The sequence below is a fragment of the Chlorocebus sabaeus genome, chromosome 4 (genome assembly GCF_047675955.1).
Source record: "Chlorocebus sabaeus isolate Y175 chromosome 4, mChlSab1.0.hap1, whole genome shotgun sequence".
Taxonomy (NCBI): Eukaryota; Metazoa; Chordata; class Mammalia; order Primates; family Cercopithecidae; genus Chlorocebus; species Chlorocebus sabaeus.
Genome location: NC_132907.1, coordinates 82,561,412 through 82,582,568, shown reverse-complemented (window position 1 = coordinate 82,582,568; position 21,157 = coordinate 82,561,412). Strand labels below are relative to the sequence as shown.

Genomic DNA, 21,157 nt, shown 5'->3' with positions numbered 1-21,157 from the left:
GTGTTATTTTTTGTTGTTGTTTCCTTGTCTGGTTTTCATATCCAAGTAATGCTGACTTCATAGAATGAGCTTAGAAAAATTCCTTCCCCTTCAATTTTTTTGGACTAGTTTAAAACTAATTGGTATTAGTGTTTTAAACATTTGAATTCATCCATGAAGTCATCCAGCCCTTAACTTTTCTCTTTTGGGAGACTTTCTATTACTGATGTACTCTCATTACTTGTTATTGGTCTGTTCAGGTTTTCCATGCAAATGGAAACCACAAAAGAGCAGAAGCAGCTACATTTATTTCAAAGAGATACACTTTAAGTCAAAAACTATAAAAAAAGAGACTAACAAGATCCTTACATAATGATCTTTGGGTCAATTCAGCAAGAGGATATAATAATTGTAAATATATATGCACCCAACAGGAAAGTGCCCACTTACATAAAGCAAATATTAATAGATCTAAAAGGAGAAATAGGCTGCAGTAGAATTCAACAGTCTAGTTTCAACAATGGACAGACAGAAATTCAACAAAGAAACACTGGAGTTAAACTACCCTCTGAACCAAATAGACCTAACTGACATTTACTGAACATTTCATCCAACAGCTTCAGAATACACATTTTTTCTCATCAGCACGTGGAACATTCTTCAGAACAGACCATATGTTAGGCCACTGAACAGGTATCAACAAATTTTTTAAATCATATCAAGTACATTTTCTGACCACAATGAAATAAAGCTAGAAATCAATAAAAGAGGAACTTTGAAAACTACAAATACTTGGAAATTAAGCAACACACTTCTGAATAACCAATGGGTCAATACAGACAATAAGAAAAAAATTTTTAAATTTATTGAAGTAAATAAAAATGGAAACACAACACAATATACCAAAACCTATGGAATACAAAAAAAGCAGTACAAAGAGGAAGTTTATAGCAATAGATGCCTACATCAAAAATGTAGAAATATTTCAAATAAATAACCTAAAAATGTACCTCAAGGAACCAGAAAAGCAGGAATAAACCAACACAAAATTAGTATAAGAAAAAAATAATGTTGGAGCAGAAATAAATGAAACTGAGACAAAAATATAAAATATCAATGAAACAAAAAGTTGAGTTCTTTTCAAAAGATAAATAAAATGACAAATATTTTGCTAGACCAAACAAGACAAAAAGAGAAGAACCAAATAGTAATTTATTTGGTTATTTAATAACCAAATAAAACCAGAAATTAAAAAGGAGACATTACAACTGATACCACAGAAATATAAAAGGTCATTCAAGACTACTATGAATAACTATATGCCAAAAAATTGGAAAACTTTAAAAGAAATAGAAAAATTCCTAGATGCACGTAATCTACCAAGATTGAACCATGAACAAATCAAGTTCAATTTGGTTTTCTGAAAAGCAACAAATAATTGTTTAGTACAAGTGTGTGCCATGCAATATTTGGAACATAATCGCACCAAAAAAAAAAAGTATGGTTTATATGAAATTCAAAGTAAAGTAGGCATCTTGTATTTACATTTGCTAAATCTAGCAACCCTAACTATGTATACTTTCTAAGGATTACATGAGTTGGGTAAAAGGGCTGGTGAGGAGGCATTAAAAGTTTATCTTCAGATTATCAGTAAGATGATTCTTAAAGAGTAATTACATTTTTTGGCCTTGTAAATGGAAAGAAGATAGCATTCCCCACTCATTTGTTAAAGTAATTTCAAAACATGATGAAAATGCTCTTTGCTTCTATAAAAAGCCATACTCTAAACAAAATACCTGAGCAATTTTACAAATATCAAGTTATCTGTTTCTTTTTATTCCAAGCCACCATCAAATAAGATATTTTCCATTCTATTGCTTTTTCAAAATAATTTTGAGTACTTACTCTCTTTCCCCTCACCTTTGCCAAAAAATCCATGACGTAACTGATAAAAATATTTTAGGCTGACTTACTATTTAATTAGAAATCAATTTGAATAATAATTCTAAAATATTGGGACATAGTCTAACCCCACTAAAATCAAACAAAAACATCTTTCCCCTTACAGAGGTATTTAAAAAGTTTGAGCAAGTATATAAAAAAAAAATTCTAGTGTTAAAAATTAGGTTGTAAAAAAGAAATAAATTTTACCTTTTAGGACCTCATTTCTTCTATTATAAGCATCTTAGATTAGTATGGCACATTTGTTAAAATTAATGAACCAGTATTGATACATTATTATTAACTAAAGTTCTTACTTAATTCAGATTTATGTAATTTTCCCTAATGTTCTTTTACTGTCCCAGGGCCCCATCCAAAACACCACACCACATTTAGTCATTGTGTCTCCTTGGGCTCCTCTTGGTTCTCAGTTTCTTTCCTTGTATTTGATGCCTTTGACAGTTTTGAGGCATACAGGTCAAGCATTCTGTAGAATGTTTTCCACATGATTAGACTGAGGTTATGGGCTTTGTGAAGGAAGTCACAAAAGTAAAGTACTATTTTCAACACATTATATCAAGGTATGTATAAAAGAGATTTTTTTAAATTGACAGTTTTCATGAATTGCTTACTCATCCCCTTGGATGCTAAATTATATTTTAATGCTTTCAACCTGGTATTACCAGCATATTCAATTTGAAGTAAACATTTGGACAAGACTTGAGGGCTTCAATTTTATAAATGAATGGCATTCTTAAATTAATTCTAACCTCACTTAGAATAATCATATGACATTTCAAAGTACAAAAACAAAATGTTGCTGAAACTTAGAAAATAGAATATTGTAAATATTAGAACATTGCATCTGTCCTTTAATTAAACCTACTATAGCTTAGAGGCCAAAGTTACAACCTTTCGGCTAGGCTAAAAGACCCAGAAAAGGTAGAAGGTTGACGAAGATAAGAATATTTGCCTGTGGCAGAGAGTGACTGCATGCACCCCATTGCCCGGGGCCAAACATACTAGCCCACAGTTCTTTAAATTGCTCAGGGACTTAAGCTAATTCTTTCCAGCCTTGCCAACCTTAATCCAATCAATGGTTTCCCCCATGACCTAAGAGTTGGCACATCTCCCTTAGTACTTGAAAACACAAGAGAATTCAAATCTCTTATTTGTCAAGCCACCAAATGAAGAATTTCAGGGGGAAGAAAGGAATACATGTTATTTTTCAATTGTTAATTAGCTTCTCCATTGAGGAGAATGAAAATAATTAGAACATTTTTATAGGTCAAACATAGTTACCTGTCAGAAACTTCACATGATGCTACCTACTACTTGCAACACAGCAATGTAGGCCTGGTTGTGTATTCTTCAAATTCCCAGAATGACTTTTTTTTTTTTTTTTTTTTTTTTTAGATGGAGTCTCGCTCTGTCACCCAGGCTGGAGTGAGGTGGTGCAATCTCAGCTCACTGCAACCACCACCCCTCAGTCACGGTTCAAGCAATTCTCCTGCCTCAGCCTCCCAAGTAACTGGGATTACAGCCAGGTGCCCACCACACCCAGCTAATTTTTCTATCTTTAGTAGAGACAGGGTTTCACTACATTGGCCAGGCTGGTCTTGAACTCCTGATCTCATGATCAGCCCGCCTCATCCTCCCAAAGTGCTGGGATTATAGACCTGAGCCAACACTCCCAGCCCCTAGAATGACCCTTAAATAGAAAACTTCACAAGGCATGTACCACCCTTGGTAAATAATCAGATGAAGGCTGTTCTCCTTCTTTCTGTAAGACTCAAAGCCAAAAGCTGGAATTACCAGACAGCAGGCAGAATGTCAATCATGCAGCTGAAGATAGGGAGAAGGGACCAGAATGCCACCTTCCACCGAGACTTGAGATGACCTGCACCCAGACACACCACAGGTGACACATTTTCAGTTACAAACCTTCAAATGTCTCTCCAGGACAAAATTGAGTTAGTGATTTTAAGACATAATTTAGAGCAGATTCAAACACTAAAGATGCACAGCTATGTAGCCAATTCAATGCTCCAAGAGAGAAACAACTCAATCTAAATTAGTGTTTGAGTAGGTAGCCACAATGTAAACATCAAAGGGGAACTACCTTAAAATACCCTTGTTAGGCCAAAGGAACCTCCCCAATCTAATGACACATTTGATACCTTCAAGCATTTCTACGTGCAGGTTTATATTTCAAAGACATAATTCGCTAAAGGCACAGCTAATTTAAATAAGCAGGGGATTTTGTGACAGTGGAGTCCAAACAAGAAATATTAAAGTTTATAAAAGCAAATACTTCATTTTGTATTAATTCTCAGACACAGACATTTCTTATATGGGATGAAAAAAAGTAAACATGGAATTACTAAAATATCACTCTTGAAGTCACAAGAATTCACTTCTAACATTTTATTACATTGCAATTTTTAAAACTCCATATCCCAAACACATTAAAATTTCTTCTTTATAAAGGGCATCACAATGTTTTCAAGCTTTATCACTTTGGTCTTATGCCAAAATTAGCATCTGAATATTTTATAGTCTTTTAAAATACTTTTCTTTTAGTTGACAATATTCCAAGTCATAGATATTACCTTCAATTTAAAGATAAGGAAAAATATAAATTCAATCTGAGAAAATGAATCTATTTTTATAATTATATATTTGTACTTCCAATTTTGCCATTATTCATCTACACTTTCTCATTATAATGTCTTGAAAACGTAGCCTGAAATTTCCCATCAGAATCAACTTTTTCCTGCAGTTCATAGTCCACTACTTTTTGTTTGTTTGTTTGTTTGTTTTTTGAGATGCTGATTACTGGTCCCCGAAAACACAAACTTGGTACCATTCTATTTTTTGTTTCTATATTGGTTCATATTAAAATCATGAACCAAAAGTATATTCTCATATATTTAACATATCCTCCTGCCACAAAAACCTGTCATAGCTGTATTTATCATGAGATAACCTGCCTTTGAAAGACAACCTGCTCTATCTGAGGATGCCAGGAAATCCATGGCAGCTGACCTGAGAGGCAAAAAGCACTATATTACATCTGCACATGGAAAGGCAGGCAGCTCTTACAAACTCATCTTCATATTGATCACTCACATCCCTTCAGATAGACTATCTGTCTTCTGTCTTGTCTTCTGATTTCAACATCTATTATATGACTTGATGACCATATATTAAAATTTTATCCTTCATAAGGCAGCTACTTAGAAGCCAGGTATACATTAATGCTTGTGAGTTCCATGTATACTATATCAGTAACTGATCAATTTTAAAGTCATTTTAATGACCAACCTTCAAGGAGGTTGCAGTCTAATGGAAGGAAACAAGGAAATAAGCCCATAAACCAACAAATAAATAAATAAAACAAATAAATGAGATGATTTCTATCACTAATATGTTATGAAAAGGATAACTATTAGGACAGAAACATTTGCTTTAGCAGGATGATGGGCAGAGACAGGCGGCCAAAGTGGCTGCAGCCTAATAAACCCAGGAACAGAGAGGAGATAAGATAAAACAGAAAGAAGCTGGACCTTTTGCCGGTTGTCACTGCTAGGGTTATAAACAAAGGCAAGATGTGAGTGAATTAGAAGGAGCCCTAGGACAGCTGTAGGAATGATGAGCTCACAGTGGGGTGGCCAGGCAGGAGCCTGCTGCAGAAACCCTGGTGAGCAATGAGACAGCTGGATCAGCCTCTTAAGACTGAAGGTGGCAAGAAGTGGGAGGTTCAACCAAGATGAGAAGCATCCATGCAATTTTGAAAAATACACAAAAAAAGGAACTCTGGAATGCCATATGTTAATAAATATAGACTTGTGGGTCTAGGTACTCTATATACCATATTGTTCTGTGTATCACATTCCAAATTTTATAAATCAAAGCTAAACATTTAAAGTGAGCTGAATAATCACTTATTTATAAAACAGCTCAAAGAGCTTCATATTATCCATCAGGAATTATCATTCATTTAGGGAATAATTCAATACCAAAGTTCCAAAATCTGCCACCAGAGGTTGGCCTTCCTTGACACTGGGTACCTTGCTGGTTTCATCCTGTGGTCTCTGTTATGGATTGAATGTTTGCGTCTTCTCCCCACCCACCACCAAAGTAATATGATGCAGCCCTAGCCCCCGCTGTGATGGCATTTGGAAATGGGGCCTTTGGAAGGTAATTAGTGTTAGATTAGGTCATGGGGATGGGGTCCTCACGAAGGGATCAGTAGCTTTCTAAGAAAATAGATGAGAGTTCTACAAAATGCCATGTGAGGAAAGAGCAGGAAGGCGGCCATCTGCACATCAGGAGGAGAGCCCTCACCTGGAATCGAAGCTGCCAGCATCTTGATCATAGACATTCCAGCCTCTCAAACTGTGAGAAATAAATGTTGCTTAAGCCACACAATTTGTGGTACTAGGGCAGCCTGAGCCAACTGTGACAGTCTTGGAAAAATTTGGTGGAATCCCTCCAAAGACAGGATGCACTATCACTTGACATTGGACAAGTTTTCCTCAGCTTCTGAGATGAAAGGGGATATAGTATGTTAATAAATTTGGAAATATTTGTGCCCTTAGGAAATATTTATGCCCTTCCATGTGGTACTCAATTATCCACTCAGTGCTACAGCCCAGTCTGTAGATCTGTTGTCAAAACGTTCTACCATCTTCTCCTGGTGATTCATGAACAGCTTCACAAATTCTTCTGACATCATAATATTCTCTATAACATCACACATCTGCACATCAGAAAACCTGACATCTACAGTGTATCTATATTTTTAAGCCTAGTATGCACACACAGCTTGTTGATGATGGCGAACTTTTCCACATGCCAATGGTTTCATGCAAAGAGTATAGATAGCACCACGTGCTGATATTAGATGACTAGCCTACCTTATTTGTCTTCTCAGTGCCTTCTAATCAATGTATGAACAGTCCTACATTTCTCCAAATAACCAGAAATCTCTATCTTCAAATCTATGCTGACAGTAAACATGTAAGTAACAATGCTCTACTAATAGGAAAACTATTCAGCAGAAAAACTGAAATCACTTCTGTAGAAGTAACAATTTAACATAAGTCCTGGGTATACATATTGGAAATTAATAAGCTACAGAAAAGAAGAAATATCTTCCCTCATAATCCACAAAGCAATTTGCTTTGAAGAATAAAAAGAAAAAGGAAAGGCAATGGACAACAAACACAATTGTGTAAGCATCAAAGACCTTGAGAGAAACTGCAAAAAAAAAAAAAAAAAAAAGAAAAAGAAAACAATCTTTGGAGTTAGATAGCACCTTCTTTCTAAAAAAGAATTCACATAGCCACCAAATCCCAGCCCACCACATCTCAATTAGCTAAAATGATAAATAACTGTAAGGAACAGCATGTATATTTAAAATCAGATGAATATCACCTAAGGATATTCCAAGAGTCAGTGAACACGACGAAATCTACTACTGGTCCAAAAATCTGTTACATTGCTTTCAAAATTCTTATCCTCCCTTTCAAGAGATAAAATATGAGAAAGCACTTGTAAAGACTAACATGCTATAAAATTCTACGGAATAACTTTGCTTATATTTCCTCCCACACTCTGTTCAACTTAAGACAGCACTTTATCCAGCCCTGTCACCAGCTCTCCCACTTGCGGCTCTGCACCGCCTGCCATTCTGTAGGTCTGACTGCACTATTGTAAAATGCACAATTTATCAGGCCACGAGGAAGCCATATAAACTCATATTATTACAATGTAAACATAAAGTATTTATGCTTACTACTGAAAGATCTTGAATCCTAGTAGCAATTAATGCATTTTAAGAGAATCGGCACATGGAGAAAAGGAAGGATTTCAGAGATGTGACGGAATTAAGGCTGCACAGCCATCTCAGTTGGAAATCTATGTTTGAAAAGGATAGAAATAGCTACCCTTCAACTAGAAAAATACCATTCCGAGAGGGACAGATTATGTGGCGTTGGAGGTATATACATCCAGAGCTTGCTGCTGGCTACTATTTATAACTTCTTGTTTCTTTTAAAATTAAATTTGTCCAGTTTGTTGAATGAATGCATAAATCAATAAACAGTGGACTTGCCCATTATAATAGTTCTGTTTCCAAAACGTTTAAGCTACCTTGCACCTTCCCAGTTCTTGAAATTCCTGCACTTGCCAGGTGTTACCAAACTCCCAGCTCCTATCTCATGAGAACATCCTCAGCCTTCCACATCCATCGACTATATTTGCAGAGGAAGAAGGATGATGCCTGAACATTAATTTCCTCCAGCCATCATCTTAGTTCTATCCTCTGACACTCTACTTCTTTCCTATGTCCACAAGTACAAGCTAAGTACACTCCATGAGTCCCCTCAACTGCGGCAACAGGAATTAAGGTGTCACGGTACAATTTATCACACAACCTGTGCTAAACTGCTGAAAGAAGACTTTTGATTTATAAGGAAAGGAGGTCATATCTGAAATTGCTATAGGCAGTCAGCAAAACGAAGATTGGCATCCCCTCTCAAGTACCTAAAACTTTGTAACTCACTAAGTAACATACTCATGGAGGAATGTTTAACTTGACTTCTTTACTTCCTTCGAAAGTTTTGGGAATCGAGAATAAATTAGATTTCTGTAACTTACACATGATTTCTTCCTATTGGCAGGCTAGAGTTAGAGCGATAAGAATTCTGTGCAATTTTGTTCAAAGTATTTAAGGAAATATGCTCAAAAAATGGAAGCCAACTATGGTTCACACTTCTAAAACTGTTCTGATAAAGCCTCACAGGTGCCAGACTCGGCAGTCCACCAACACAGAAAATAATATTCTGGAGACATTTCTACAGACTTCACTCTTGAGGGACAATAGGGCTTCATTCAACTCCCATCTTTAAGCAGCAAATATCTGTGCCACAAGAAAAAAACACAAGAAACTTTTTGGGCCAATTTTGTATAACTTACAATATTTGAAGCAGTATGAAGAAATAACAAGAATTACTTCTACAGATGGATAAAGGAGAATTCTTCCTTTAGGGAATACCCAGTAGCATGAAATGTAGCAATATCTTTACAACCATTATGGAAGTGGGCATTTTATAATGATATTAGTAATGAAATTCAGAGATTTAGTTTTATAGGCAAGAAAATCTTTTGACTCAAACTCTTACCCCCACCATTACTGTACTTTTGAAGTGCATCAAAAGTTCCAGAGAATATATTTTATACTTAAATGTTCGTTATGATTAAGCTTCGCAAAGCATTTTCACCTAAATTATCACAGCACATTCACCAAAGCCCTGTGAGTTGTTATCCCAATGAACACATGACAAAATAGGCAAAGATTCAAAGTCACAAGAGAAGGCAAGTGCCGAGCACGATTTAGATCCCAGAACTTTGCATCCTAAGGCAGCGGTCCTTCCAGGGTGCTGCAGTGTCTAGTACCCAAAACCAACTCAGAGCAAGCAAAGAAACCTTGGTTCAGGAACCATTTTTGCCCCAAATGATTAACTGATTCTTTGTTACGTGCCTACTACTATCCGATGATTTGTGGATCAATTATTTTAAAAGACAGATTACCAGTATGGAGTGGGGCTGGGGAGAAGCATGGTCCTATGTGAGCAGAGAGAAGGAGTGTGTGCCTGGGAGCAGGGGGAGAAGGTAGAAAATCCTGTGTTTGCCTAAAAACAGTGTCCTGACTCTTCCCAAGGAACTTGAACTTGAGAAGTGAGGCATCCCTGAAGAATACACAGTAAACTACCAGAACCACACACAAAGCACTTGCACCCATGAGCCCCAGACTGCCACAAACATCTTGCCTTTTCACACGGTGGTCCTGGAGTCTGTGCAGGTACGTAACTATGCCTCGTCTGGGAAAAGCAAAGGCCAGAATTACAGAAAAGCATCTGGCATCTGTGTTATTTCACAGCGCAAAGAGCTAGTGTGTGTTGTAATAGTGAATACACCACATACTCTGCTATGTATTTTAAGTCCATGGTCTCTTAATTCACCCTCACAACAACCTGAAGACACAGGAATTATTGTTTCCCCTGTGTTAACAATGACACTTAGTGGTAAAATATCCACTCACTAAGAAAATGATAAAGTTGGGATATGAACTCAGTCAGTTGGGGTACAGCTTTGAAGCTATTTTCTCAACCATTTGCTCCACTGCTGTATTTACTACTGAGACACATGAAATCAGCAAGCAGTAAAATGTTTCCTCAAAGAAGAACTTCTGTAGGACAAGTAAATAAGTTTAACTTCAAGCTTTAGAATTATGCTCCCAAAATAGGAACAAATAAAATGATATATAAGCTGTTAAGACATGACAAAGAGTGACATAATTACTATAGACAAACAATATAAATCAATTTTTAAAATGGAACATAGATAAATTGAGAAATGTGTATAAGATATAAAAAGATAATTCACAAAAAATTAGATGTGGACAAAATTATAAAATATTTAACCTCAGAAATATTAATAGAGAAGCTAATGAATTAGAGGAAAACACAATATTTCCCCTATGTAACTGGAAGTTTTTTTTTCTCATTACAACACCCAATGTTGTTGAAATCACGGGAAAATTGGCACACTCCTGCGTTGCTGACAGAAATACAAATTATATAATCTTTCTGGAAGACAAATGAACAACATATATCAACAACCTTGAAAACATCCATTTCTAGGAAGTAATCTAGAGTAAATAATCTGATGATGACTATTTAGTTATTAGGATCTTAATTATAGCATTAAATATAACTACCAAAAATGAAAATGTCATCAATCTCCAAAACAGACTGATGTAAGTAAATAATGTTACATAAAGCTATGGGGGAAAAAAAACAGTAAAAATGCTAATTATATGAGATGTTAATAGGTAACTAAACAGAATATGAAAAATTTTTTCTAAACTTAAAAATGTGTATCGCCTGACATTTCTGCTAAAAATATAGTCATTTTGGGGGCTTGCAACCATGCATGAATTTTAACTTCTTTTAATCATTTCTGTATTTTTGAATTTTCAATGAGCATGCATTACTTTTGAAAACAAATCTCAAATTTAAAGGAGAGAAAACATAAATATGGCTGAACAAAATCTGTGTAATCTACATTCCATGATGAATGACTTTTGTTAACTTTAAGTCATGCATTCAGCTAATTAATGAACTTCACCCCAAAATAAATATATACTATTCTTTTCGAGAATGGAAAGGCATGCTTTTCTTCTGCATAATGCTATATATATATATATATAACTATGATATATTTAGTGGAAAAGTAATATATAATGAATACAACTCTTGAAACCCTGACATAAACACTGTGTTCTCACATTTGTGAGTGGGTATATGTGCTGGGTATCACATTCAATATAGTTATTTGCCTTGATTATCTTCTTAGCTTTAGTATTATGAACAGTTCTCATATAATTAGCTACTCTGAAAATGTAATTCATAATTGTGTATTTCTTTGACTAGAGGTGCCATAATATATCTATGCACCTGCTATGAATTTAACATTACCCTTTTTCAACCCAAGTTAAGCAACATGAATAATCCGATTCAGATGCTACAAGCCCCAGCCTTTCTGCATCAACCTTCCATGTCCTGCGTTAATGAGATAATTTTTATTATCTCTGAGACTTTTTATATAAGACCTCTCTGTCTTTCTGGAGGATTCCTCTTCCTCCTTATTCAGTTTCTCCATGACCCCAAGAACAAGGCTCCACACCAGTGAAGATTTTGTTCGAGATGAGAGATTGAACTGTGGCTCTTTTACATTTGGAGCTACCAAAAAGGTTGTTCTTTCTGGAAATTACATTATTCCATGCTGCTGAAGGTAATGACGGCTATATTGCTCTAATATTTGAAAGTCCAAATAAAATATGTGATAGAGAATAAAATTTATTTTTAAAAGTGAGCATTTTTAGGTTGAGTAGTCATGCTTAGAGTCAAATCGTATCTATTTAGAAATGCAATCTTTCTCTTCTTTCTTTGCTGTGTCCATGATTCCTCCTATTAGTTGCGAAACATCAAACAGCCACCAAAATATAATCATTTACACTAAGGTAGAAAAAGCTGTGAATAATAGCTAGCCTGGATCACTTATATATGGTTTGGGAAGTCAGATTTTGACATTGTCTTTTTTTGTGTCTAATACTCACCACTTACAAAGTGATCCAATTATTGGCAGTTAAAGAATAACATGAGAAATAGGGGAAGAATGTCAAGGGTAAGTTATTTTAAAGTTGGCTATACATAAATCTGCTGAATTTCATGGACCATACTTGTTATAAATCAACCAGGGCATTAGACACTACCTTGATAATTCTTGATGTGGTGTCAAAATACCATGAAATATTTAAAGAGCTCAACTACCAAGCAAAGCACTGTGAAAGCTACTATATCCAGAATTCTATCAACTAGAATTCTTTATAAACCATGCCAATGGGGAACACTTCTTCTCTATTCTGATATTTCCTTTCAGGCGAAGGGAACTTAATTAATGTAACACTGCTGGCCTCTCTCCAGCTTTTCACTTTCTCTGCCTCTGAAGAATAAAGGAGCAGCTTGCCTTGCTTCTTCTCTCTTCCTCTGGAGATCATCTTCCCTGCAGAGAGCAAGGCTTGGTTCTGCCAGCTCAGAAAAAGCTCTGTCCCTGTGGGGAGGGAGGAGGGAAAGAAGGCCGACGACTTGGGATATCATTCAACTGCCACATCAAGCTATGTCTAATCAAAACTGATGTTTTTGCCCATGGCAGTCACTTACTTATCTTTTTCCCTTCCAATATCCCAACTTGCTCAGATGGGCAGTGGGGAGGAGGAGAGCTAGATATTTATTTGATTCCTTAAGGACACCAACAACCCACATTCCTGCACATTTTATAACTCTTAAAGTAAATATATACCTTTCTGTGCTTTATGTTATTGCATATTTAAATACAAAGAGATAATACAATAAAGTATTTTTACATTATAAGGAGGTTCCTAAACCAAAAGAACGAACTGCATAAAACATGCACAAAATGCAGTTTTCTTTATACATATCTACTGGACAAAATTTCTAATGACAGTTGCGATAATCACATGTGTCAAACCAAAAATGTTACCAATGAGAAAACTCTTGTCTTTACCTAAGAGAAGTGTATCAATATCAATGATCGAATTAATTGTTCCCCCATCATCTAGTGTTATAAACATCCTATTCAGTAACATTTCTGTATCATTCAAAACTTGTAGAAATGTTACATATATTTATTTAACCCAATATAATTGGCTCACCTGCTTACTTTTATCCAAAAACAAACCAACCAACCAGTAAGGTCTTTTATCGTAACATGTATTTTGCTCTGGTAATTTATAATTGGCAGTTCCCAACACATAACATTGAATACAAATAACTACATTTATTGTCAAAATGTTTTTCTGAGTGAAGATAAATTTGTCCCCCGTTATACATTCTGAAACAAATTCCAAGATACACTGAATTGTGATTATCCTAAAAATTATGTTGCTGAAGATCACAGTTCTAAATCAAGCCCCTCTGGGTTTGATCATCCCAAGGACCTGGGCATCTTCAAACCTGGAAGAGCTGGGCACTTTTTTGTCTTCACTGCAGCTCTTAAGAGTGAAACGAAAGCGAAAATGACCATCTATTGTCAAAGAGGTACCAATTCACACACTTTTAATTTCTCTTCAAGCACTTGAGTTTAATTGGGGAGGGGGTCTTCCCTTTATGTAATACATTCACTGTTTGTTTCTTTTCTCTCTGTCATAATATGACATTATGATGAGATTCATGCTCTGTGGTTCTCAACAGAGCAGATGTGTAATATCTGACCTCACAGAGAGTGATGCTTATTAAACTGTCTATGACAGTCTTTATACAACATTAATCTTTGTAGAAAATTTGATCTTAATCAGGTGACTAATATAACACTAATAGAGAATATCAAAGTTTTACAATTTCTACTAGATTAGAATCTTTTTTAATAATGGTGTTGGGAGACATAAGTTACTCCTCCTTTAGCTTAACTGTTATATACTTTAATATATAAAGGGCTGGTATGTTTCAGAACAGAAAGTTTAGCATATTGTATATGCAAATCTGCATAATGAAGCAATATTACAATAGGGGTAGGGGTAGGGAAATTATAGCCATTTAATACCCTTTGTTAGAGAGGATGGTAACCTAGATAACCTATTTAATTATATATATAAAAAATATTAGTACCTGTCTTAAAATGTATATATTGATTTCTTGTGTTTACATAAATGTTACAATTTACAAGCCACTTATCCATGCTCTTACTCACTTTATCCTCAAAAAAATCTTTTAAGATATTCTGTCTTATTGTACCCATTTTACAGCTGAAGAAACTGAGTTAACAACCGAGGATCACATAAATGGTGAGGGATACACAGCTAAGAAGAGATAGGGCTGGAATCCACCAAAAGCCAGTGTTCTCTCCACATCTCTGTACCCACCAGAGGAAAATGCAAAACAGTATTACACTATGCAAACTTATTTTTCCAATAATTGTCATTTTAGATCACAAATATATTTCTAGAGAAATAGTTGGACTCTGACATACAACGTGTGTGTGTGTGTGTATGTAACTTTATTACAAAATATTGTAATATATAATATATAGGAACCTAATAAAATAAGTTTCAATGTATGTAATTCATTTTGCAAGTAATGTGCCAAGAGAGACAGGTGAAAATTTATCTAAGATGGAAGTTTCTAGGAAGCATTGTTTCACTTACTTAATGATTATTTCCAATTTGTCAAAAACAAATAGATACAGAGTACAACTTCGATATCCTAACATAGCTAAGACACTTCCTACAAATCAATTAACCATGATTCAGAGCTTGGAATTGCACTTAACTGCTATGTGATCAAAAGATAAACAACTGGAGGTGTCATAACTGCAGATTTTTGTTATGAGTCTTAACATTTAATGGACTAAAAAGCACAGTATGATAAAATATTTCTGTGAGTTCCCTGTGTGGAGGTACTGTTTGTGACTATAACTGAGTTCATTAAACCCAACCAGGCAGTTTGTTAATCAGTAGGCTGGATTGGCAGACAATGTGATAGAAACTATTTACTGATGACAAGTTTAATATTTTATATTAATATAAAAAGCTGTTGCTTTGGCATATAATCAGATAACTTCAAGCTAGCAACAAGTATCATGAACTGTTCCCACTCAAATTAACTTTTCACACACCAGAAAGCTATCAAAGTACTGTGGACAGGAGAACACCTTCAGAAGATGAATGAGGAAAACCATCATGGAAGCCAATAATGAATTTGGCTTGGCGGTGTATTTCTGACTTGCAAATCACCAAGGAAAGAACCACACCTTCGGCTGAAGTACTGGACTTGAAAATGATTGGCAGTCCATGCTTCGTTTTTGTTCATTGCCTGAATTATGGCATCCAAGCTGACGTACTCCCAACTATGTTAAGTATTTTAAAAACAAAAACTCTGTTAGGAAGAGTAAGACTAGCATCAAGGATTTCCCTCTAAGGAAGTGAAAATAATGTTCACACAGAGAAAAAACAAAAATGGGTGTTCCCATTTTCTGTGGCTAATCATAAAGAAAAAAAATTGGAAGTTCAAAATGTCACGGTTTCTATTTTAATTCAATTGACTCGTTACAACTGTATACACTAGTCCATACATAGTGTACTGACCTTATCAACAAATTACAATACATTATTTCAAATGTAACTTTAATGTTTTCTTAAAGACAACCTGATGAAATTACTCTGAAAACTCCTTCAACAAGTCCACATAAATGTATACCACACAAAAAAGAAGTTTGATAAGACAAAACGGAAAAGAGCAAGTTCTGTAACATTTTCTGCAAACGTACTGCATATTCAACTAAATACCAAAGTAATATTATATTTGAGAATATCATAACTTCATTTTTAATTTTACAAGCCATTATGAAAGCAATATTATCCTTAGATATTATTTAACAAAACTATAAATTGCATTTTCAAACTAATATTTGAATTTCATTTTTGTCTCTGATGAACAATTTCACCAGGAGAAAGAATTGGCTTGTATTCTATTGTGAAAGATGTAAAGTGGATAGAAATACTGTAATGTGACAGTGCATGACTTTTATCACAAACAATGAAAACATTAGTGACACCTATAATGATTGGGTTATACAACTATACAAACGTACACCAAATTAAATAACTCCTAAGACTATGACAATTTTATTAGAGCAACAACCTCATGTACTTACTACAATTGCCATTCAATCAGGTAATATCATTTGCAATCCACAATATAACATAAAACCCACATATACAGTACATGCAGTTTTTCTCATGCCCATTGGCCGCTCTGGGTGCACACACAGGCAAAGAGCAATACTAACTAGTCCTTTAAGAATCATGTTTAAGACTGAAACACTAGGCTCGAAAGGAAAAAAGAAAAGGAAATGAGAAATGTATGCTACTTCATCTATTGCTTCTTTTTTGAAAAAAAATTTATATTAAAACAATGCAATGGGCACGGTGTGTTCAAAGTGCTCTCGGAAAGTTCCCCGAATGTGAATAAGGTGAAACTAAGGCGATATTGCTAAAAACTAATCACAGTATTCAATTAACTTGAGCCGTACAGACCTTGCCAGTCCTTCTGCAACACTGACTTGTGATGAGTATAATCAAAGGCCTCCCAAATTTCAACACTTAACTTGGAATGTAATCGTCTTCCTTCAAGCCCTGAGCCCTTGTAACCCACAGATCAGTAACGATACCACTTAACATTTTCCCCCAACAACACTAGGAACAGATTCTGCGTATGGCAACGATATGTTAATAAAAGACAGCTGAGGGTAGTTTAAAGCATCTAGTTCATATTTGAGGATACTCGCCCCTATATGTCACACTTCTCGTAGCACAAATCCCCAAAATAATGCACAGGTTCACCGCCATAACTTGATACGAGTCACAGCAAACACTTCTCCATGGGATTTTAGAAGTGGTGCAGCCCCGAAGCCCTGTCATTATGTAGGTGAACGACCAGCAGCAGAGAAGAGCTGGACTCCCCTCGGTAGCTTCAGCCCCTGATGAAGTATGCACAATGAGATAACTCCCAGGGAGTTTCAGCACCTCCCTATTTTCATGGAAGTCACTGCAGAAAATCCCAAGCCTCTTAAATATTGGTCACATAATTCTTAAAAGTGAAAATTTACACCTGTCAGGCCTAATACTATGCTTATAACATTCTCTGTTTTCTAAATAAACGTATTTGCTTGAGCACAGTAAAAATACATCTTAATAACACCTTCCAGAGCTAAGGCGAACCAGAGAAGCTCAAATGAGGCACACAAGAAAAGAAAAAAACACCTTGGAACCACAACCTGCCCCGCTCTCTCTCATCTCCCACACCCTTCATACCCCCACGGTGACAGCAAAATACAACTTTGGGCATTTTGGAAGTAACTGTTCTCTGTGACACATACATACACACACACACACACACACACACACACACACACCCCAAAAATTCCCAAGTCTGTTTTCCTACCACACACACCAGGAAGGCTGCATCACCTTTCTAGTGACTTAATTCTGAACGTAAAGGCTCAAACCTGCCGAGTGGCAATCGAAGAAAACACATTACACACCAGAATAAGATGAGGGTCGGGAAAAAAGAAAAAAGCAGCTTCGCTTTCAGCCATTAATTACGGATCACCCCAATTTCGCATCGCTTATCTCCCATACACACGCACAGCCTTCCAAACCTGGCTTTCAGGCGGCGCTTTCCAGAGCCTGGCTGTCTATTGTCAGCACGCAGAAGCCCCCGAAACCTGTGAAGCCGGCTGCAAAGGCTTGCTCGGAAGCCGCTAAATATAGACCAAGGGGGCTCTGGGTCTGGCAAGCCGCGGGAGCCTGAAGACATGGCCATGGACGCATATGACTAAGTCTTTCCATTTTGTTCTAGCCAAACATCGTAATGACATTGAACATAAGGGCAAAAGACTGGAGGGAAGTCCTCCCCACCCCCACCCCGTCTCTTCCCGTATATTAGGGACGTCATGAATGCACCGGGTATGTTCTCTGGGTGGCGGGGAGCAGCATTGTCGGTGTTGCCCTAAATACGCTTCCTCCCGGGGAGATGGGTGGCAGGGAGGGGGAGCACGCAGGGCAGCCACTTGGTAACAGCTCCAAGAAAGGCACTAACCCCGGACCCCCTTCCAGGCACAGCGGCTTCCGAGGGGGACCTGGCGCGATCGCGGTCCTTCCCGAGGCAGGCAGGACCCCCGCAGCAGCAGCCGCCGCCGCCGCCCGCCCGCCAGCCGGGAGCCCGGGACCACCTCCACCGGCGGCAGGAGGAGGAGGACGGCGCCGGGAAGAGGCTCTGCCCGGCCCCGGCCGCCCAGCCCCGCAACTCACCCAACGGCGTGGCGCCCGGCGGCTTCCTCGCAAACATGCACCCACCGCCGGCGACAGCTCCTCAGTCCGGGGAGAGGCGTACGCGGCGCCGCCCGGCTTCAGGGCAAGGTCCTGACCTTGCCCAACTGCAGCATCTTCCGCTTTTGTTGTCTGAGCGCGGCCGCGGGACAAGGGATGCTGGCGGGTGGCGGGGCGAGCGCCGCGGGCGAGAGGCGGCTCCCGACGCGAGTGCGCGGCGCCCGGCCCGGCGGCCCCTCCGAGCGCGGCGAGCGCAGCGCCCCCTGCCCGGCTCCGCGGGCTCCGCGGGCTCCTGCGGGCTCCTCGGGACTCCGGGCGCCGCCGCCAGCCGGCCGGGCTGAGAGAGTAGCCGCCGCGCCCGCCGCTCCGCTCGGCCGGCTGTAGCTGCGGGCGCGAGCCTGGGGCCGCCGCGGCGCCAGGCGCCGAGCGCTCCCGAGCTGCGCCCCGCGCGCGGCCCGCGCCACCTGTGCCGCCGCCGCCGCCGCCGCCGCCGAGGGCGAGGCTCCTCCCGCGGCGCGCGGCAGCCTCAGCCTCCACCTAAGCCTCGGCGGCCGGCCCGGGCGCCCGGCTAGTGAGGAAGCGTCCGCCCCGCCGCCGAAACCGGCCCCGGGTGCGGAGCATGCCCAGTGCCGCCGCGAGAGCGGCGCTTCGCCGCGCGCATTCCAGTTCTCCTGGTTTTCGCGGCAGCAGCGGCAGCCGCGGGAGAGAGGGGAGGAGGCCGCGTGTTGGGAGAGGGCCGAGCATCCTTGGGAACGCACGCCCTGGACCTGAGATGGTTGGATGCTCCGGAGCTAGGCGAAAGCTGGAAGGGACCCGGGAAGGGATGGAACCCCAGGTTAACACCGCTTCCCTCATTCACGTGCAAGGCGCTGACAGTTGACTCTGCTGGGGCAGATGTCAGCCTGTAACAAAGGGCCAGGGGTGCGAGGGGTCCTACAGTGGCCAGGTGGGTTGGGGAAGGGAGGCCGGCGGAACGTGCTGCTGGGCGAAGGTGGATGCTCTTGCAGATCCTGTGATTGCAGAGCTAAAAAGGCACGACGTCCAGCAGAGGTCTTCTCCACAGCACCTGCCCAATCTTGCCATCACCTTCCCTGTTCAGATGGTATGTTTTTGGAGGGTAGTGAGAGTTTCTCCTTAGGCAAAATCACTTCAGATTTGAATCTGGAATGTCTGCAAACTTCCTGCAAGAAAGACCCTTGCCCAGTTTGAAACTTGAACAGATTAAGTTCTCTCTCCTCCCCCTCTTGTGCCACCTTATCCTCCTCTCTTGGCCTCTTCTGCTGCACCTCTGCCACCTTCTCTTTCTCCTTTTCTTCCTTCTTTCCTGGGCAAAAGTGAACCACTCCCCTAATCCTTCCTCACAGTTTTCCAATGCATCTCGCATTGCCTTCTTCAAGTTCAGATCGGTTTTCCATATCACCTCCTGGCTTGACTGCTCCTTGACCCCATCGGGACTTCTCCTTGCGTGTCCTGCTGTGAAATACAGCAAGTAGAATCACCGTATTCAAAGTATTGTTGAAAAACGAAACCCAAATCATGTTCCAAGGAAGACCTCTGGGCCTTCGACCCTGTCCCTCTGACTCAGGAGTCAGGAGGGGGCTCACTCGTGCTGCATTCACAAGCCAAGCCAAGCAGAGCACAGCCTGCCCAGGGGCCAGGGCGAATGTTCCTCCTAATTATGCCACAGGCATGACCCTGAACACCGCAGACTGTCTGAGGTTGCGATCTCCTCCACCCCACCCCTCCGCAGAGCTTGTTTCTGAAACGCAAATAAGCATGACAGAACGTAGGAAATTGTAATAAGAGGGATTTGGTGCTTATGATTCTCAGTAACATTGTGCTTCTAATTTGTGTTGAAAGAGATTATCCAACAAACTTAAATGATTTGAATATTCAAGTCTATTCTTTATTATACTTGGGAGTAAGTTGAAATATAAATGGAAGAGTAAAGGAGAAAAGTCACACAGAGGTTAAATAGGTAACAAATAATTGCTAGGAGGAGCAGATTAAGCATAGACTATTGACAACAGTACAAATATTCGCTTTTATTCCTGCTACCCCGGTGTGGACATGCACACACAGGCTTGGTCTCACCTGCAAAAACAGTTCTCCAAGCTGACTCCAAGTGTGTTAAAGCCAGTTTGATATTAAAATATCCTGAGTCCTGTGAGGGAAGACATGAAAGACCTTTTTTATTTTTTTATTTTTTTTATTTTTATTTTTTTTTTGCAGCACACGTTTAACTGTAATTTTTATCTTAGTTCTCAGAAAGGCAGTTCAATTACACTGAGTACTTGGTACAAGACAAATTAGCAGCACCATATCCATTAGACCACATTATATTTCAAGAGATGTTCTTAGTTCTTACCCGAGCTTCTGTCAGTCTGCTATTGTTTGGTTTTCCCGTTGCATCTTCTAACTCAAGAAGTCAGTGGGGGAGGTGGTAAGGGAGATGAGGGGACATCAGTTACTCTTTAGATTAAAATGGAGGTAGATGTGTAGACACTATCAAGAGGTAATATAGGTATCTTTTATGCCTAGTAGAGATCTAAGTAAAGAAAGTAATTTTCTAACGTTTTTTAGTTATTTTTGAGATGAGCAATGACAAATTCTATCAACTAATTGTGTGTCTGGGAAATGACCTGCAGGCAGTCCCTACAGACACTGTTGGGGCTGGGGCTGGTGTGATGTGGTTATTTAGGAAGCAGAGTGGTAATGTCCAATGTCCTGGATTGCTTTGATTTAATTTGCTCAGTGCCC

At 39.0% G+C, this 21,157-nt stretch overlaps 1 protein-coding gene across 3 annotated transcripts in view; it reads right to left on the bottom strand.

Moving 5' to 3' along the window:
• Positions 1 to 19,011, bottom strand: part of CTNND2 (catenin delta 2) — a 928,193-nt gene extending 909,182 nt beyond the window's left edge. The window contains exon 1 of one of the 3 annotated variants that reach the window (XM_007961220.3): positions 18,380 to 19,011. In XM_007961220.3, coding sequence (XP_007959411.2) covers positions 18,380 to 18,416 — 37 coding nt within the window. In that variant the 5' untranslated portion in view covers positions 18,417 to 19,011. Of the gene's footprint in view, positions 1 to 17,727; positions 17,897 to 18,379 lie in introns of those variants that run through there. The other 2 variants (XM_007961217.3, XM_007961219.3) reach the window with 2 other exon arrangements.
• Positions 19,012 to 21,157: the final 2,146 nt, after the last annotated feature.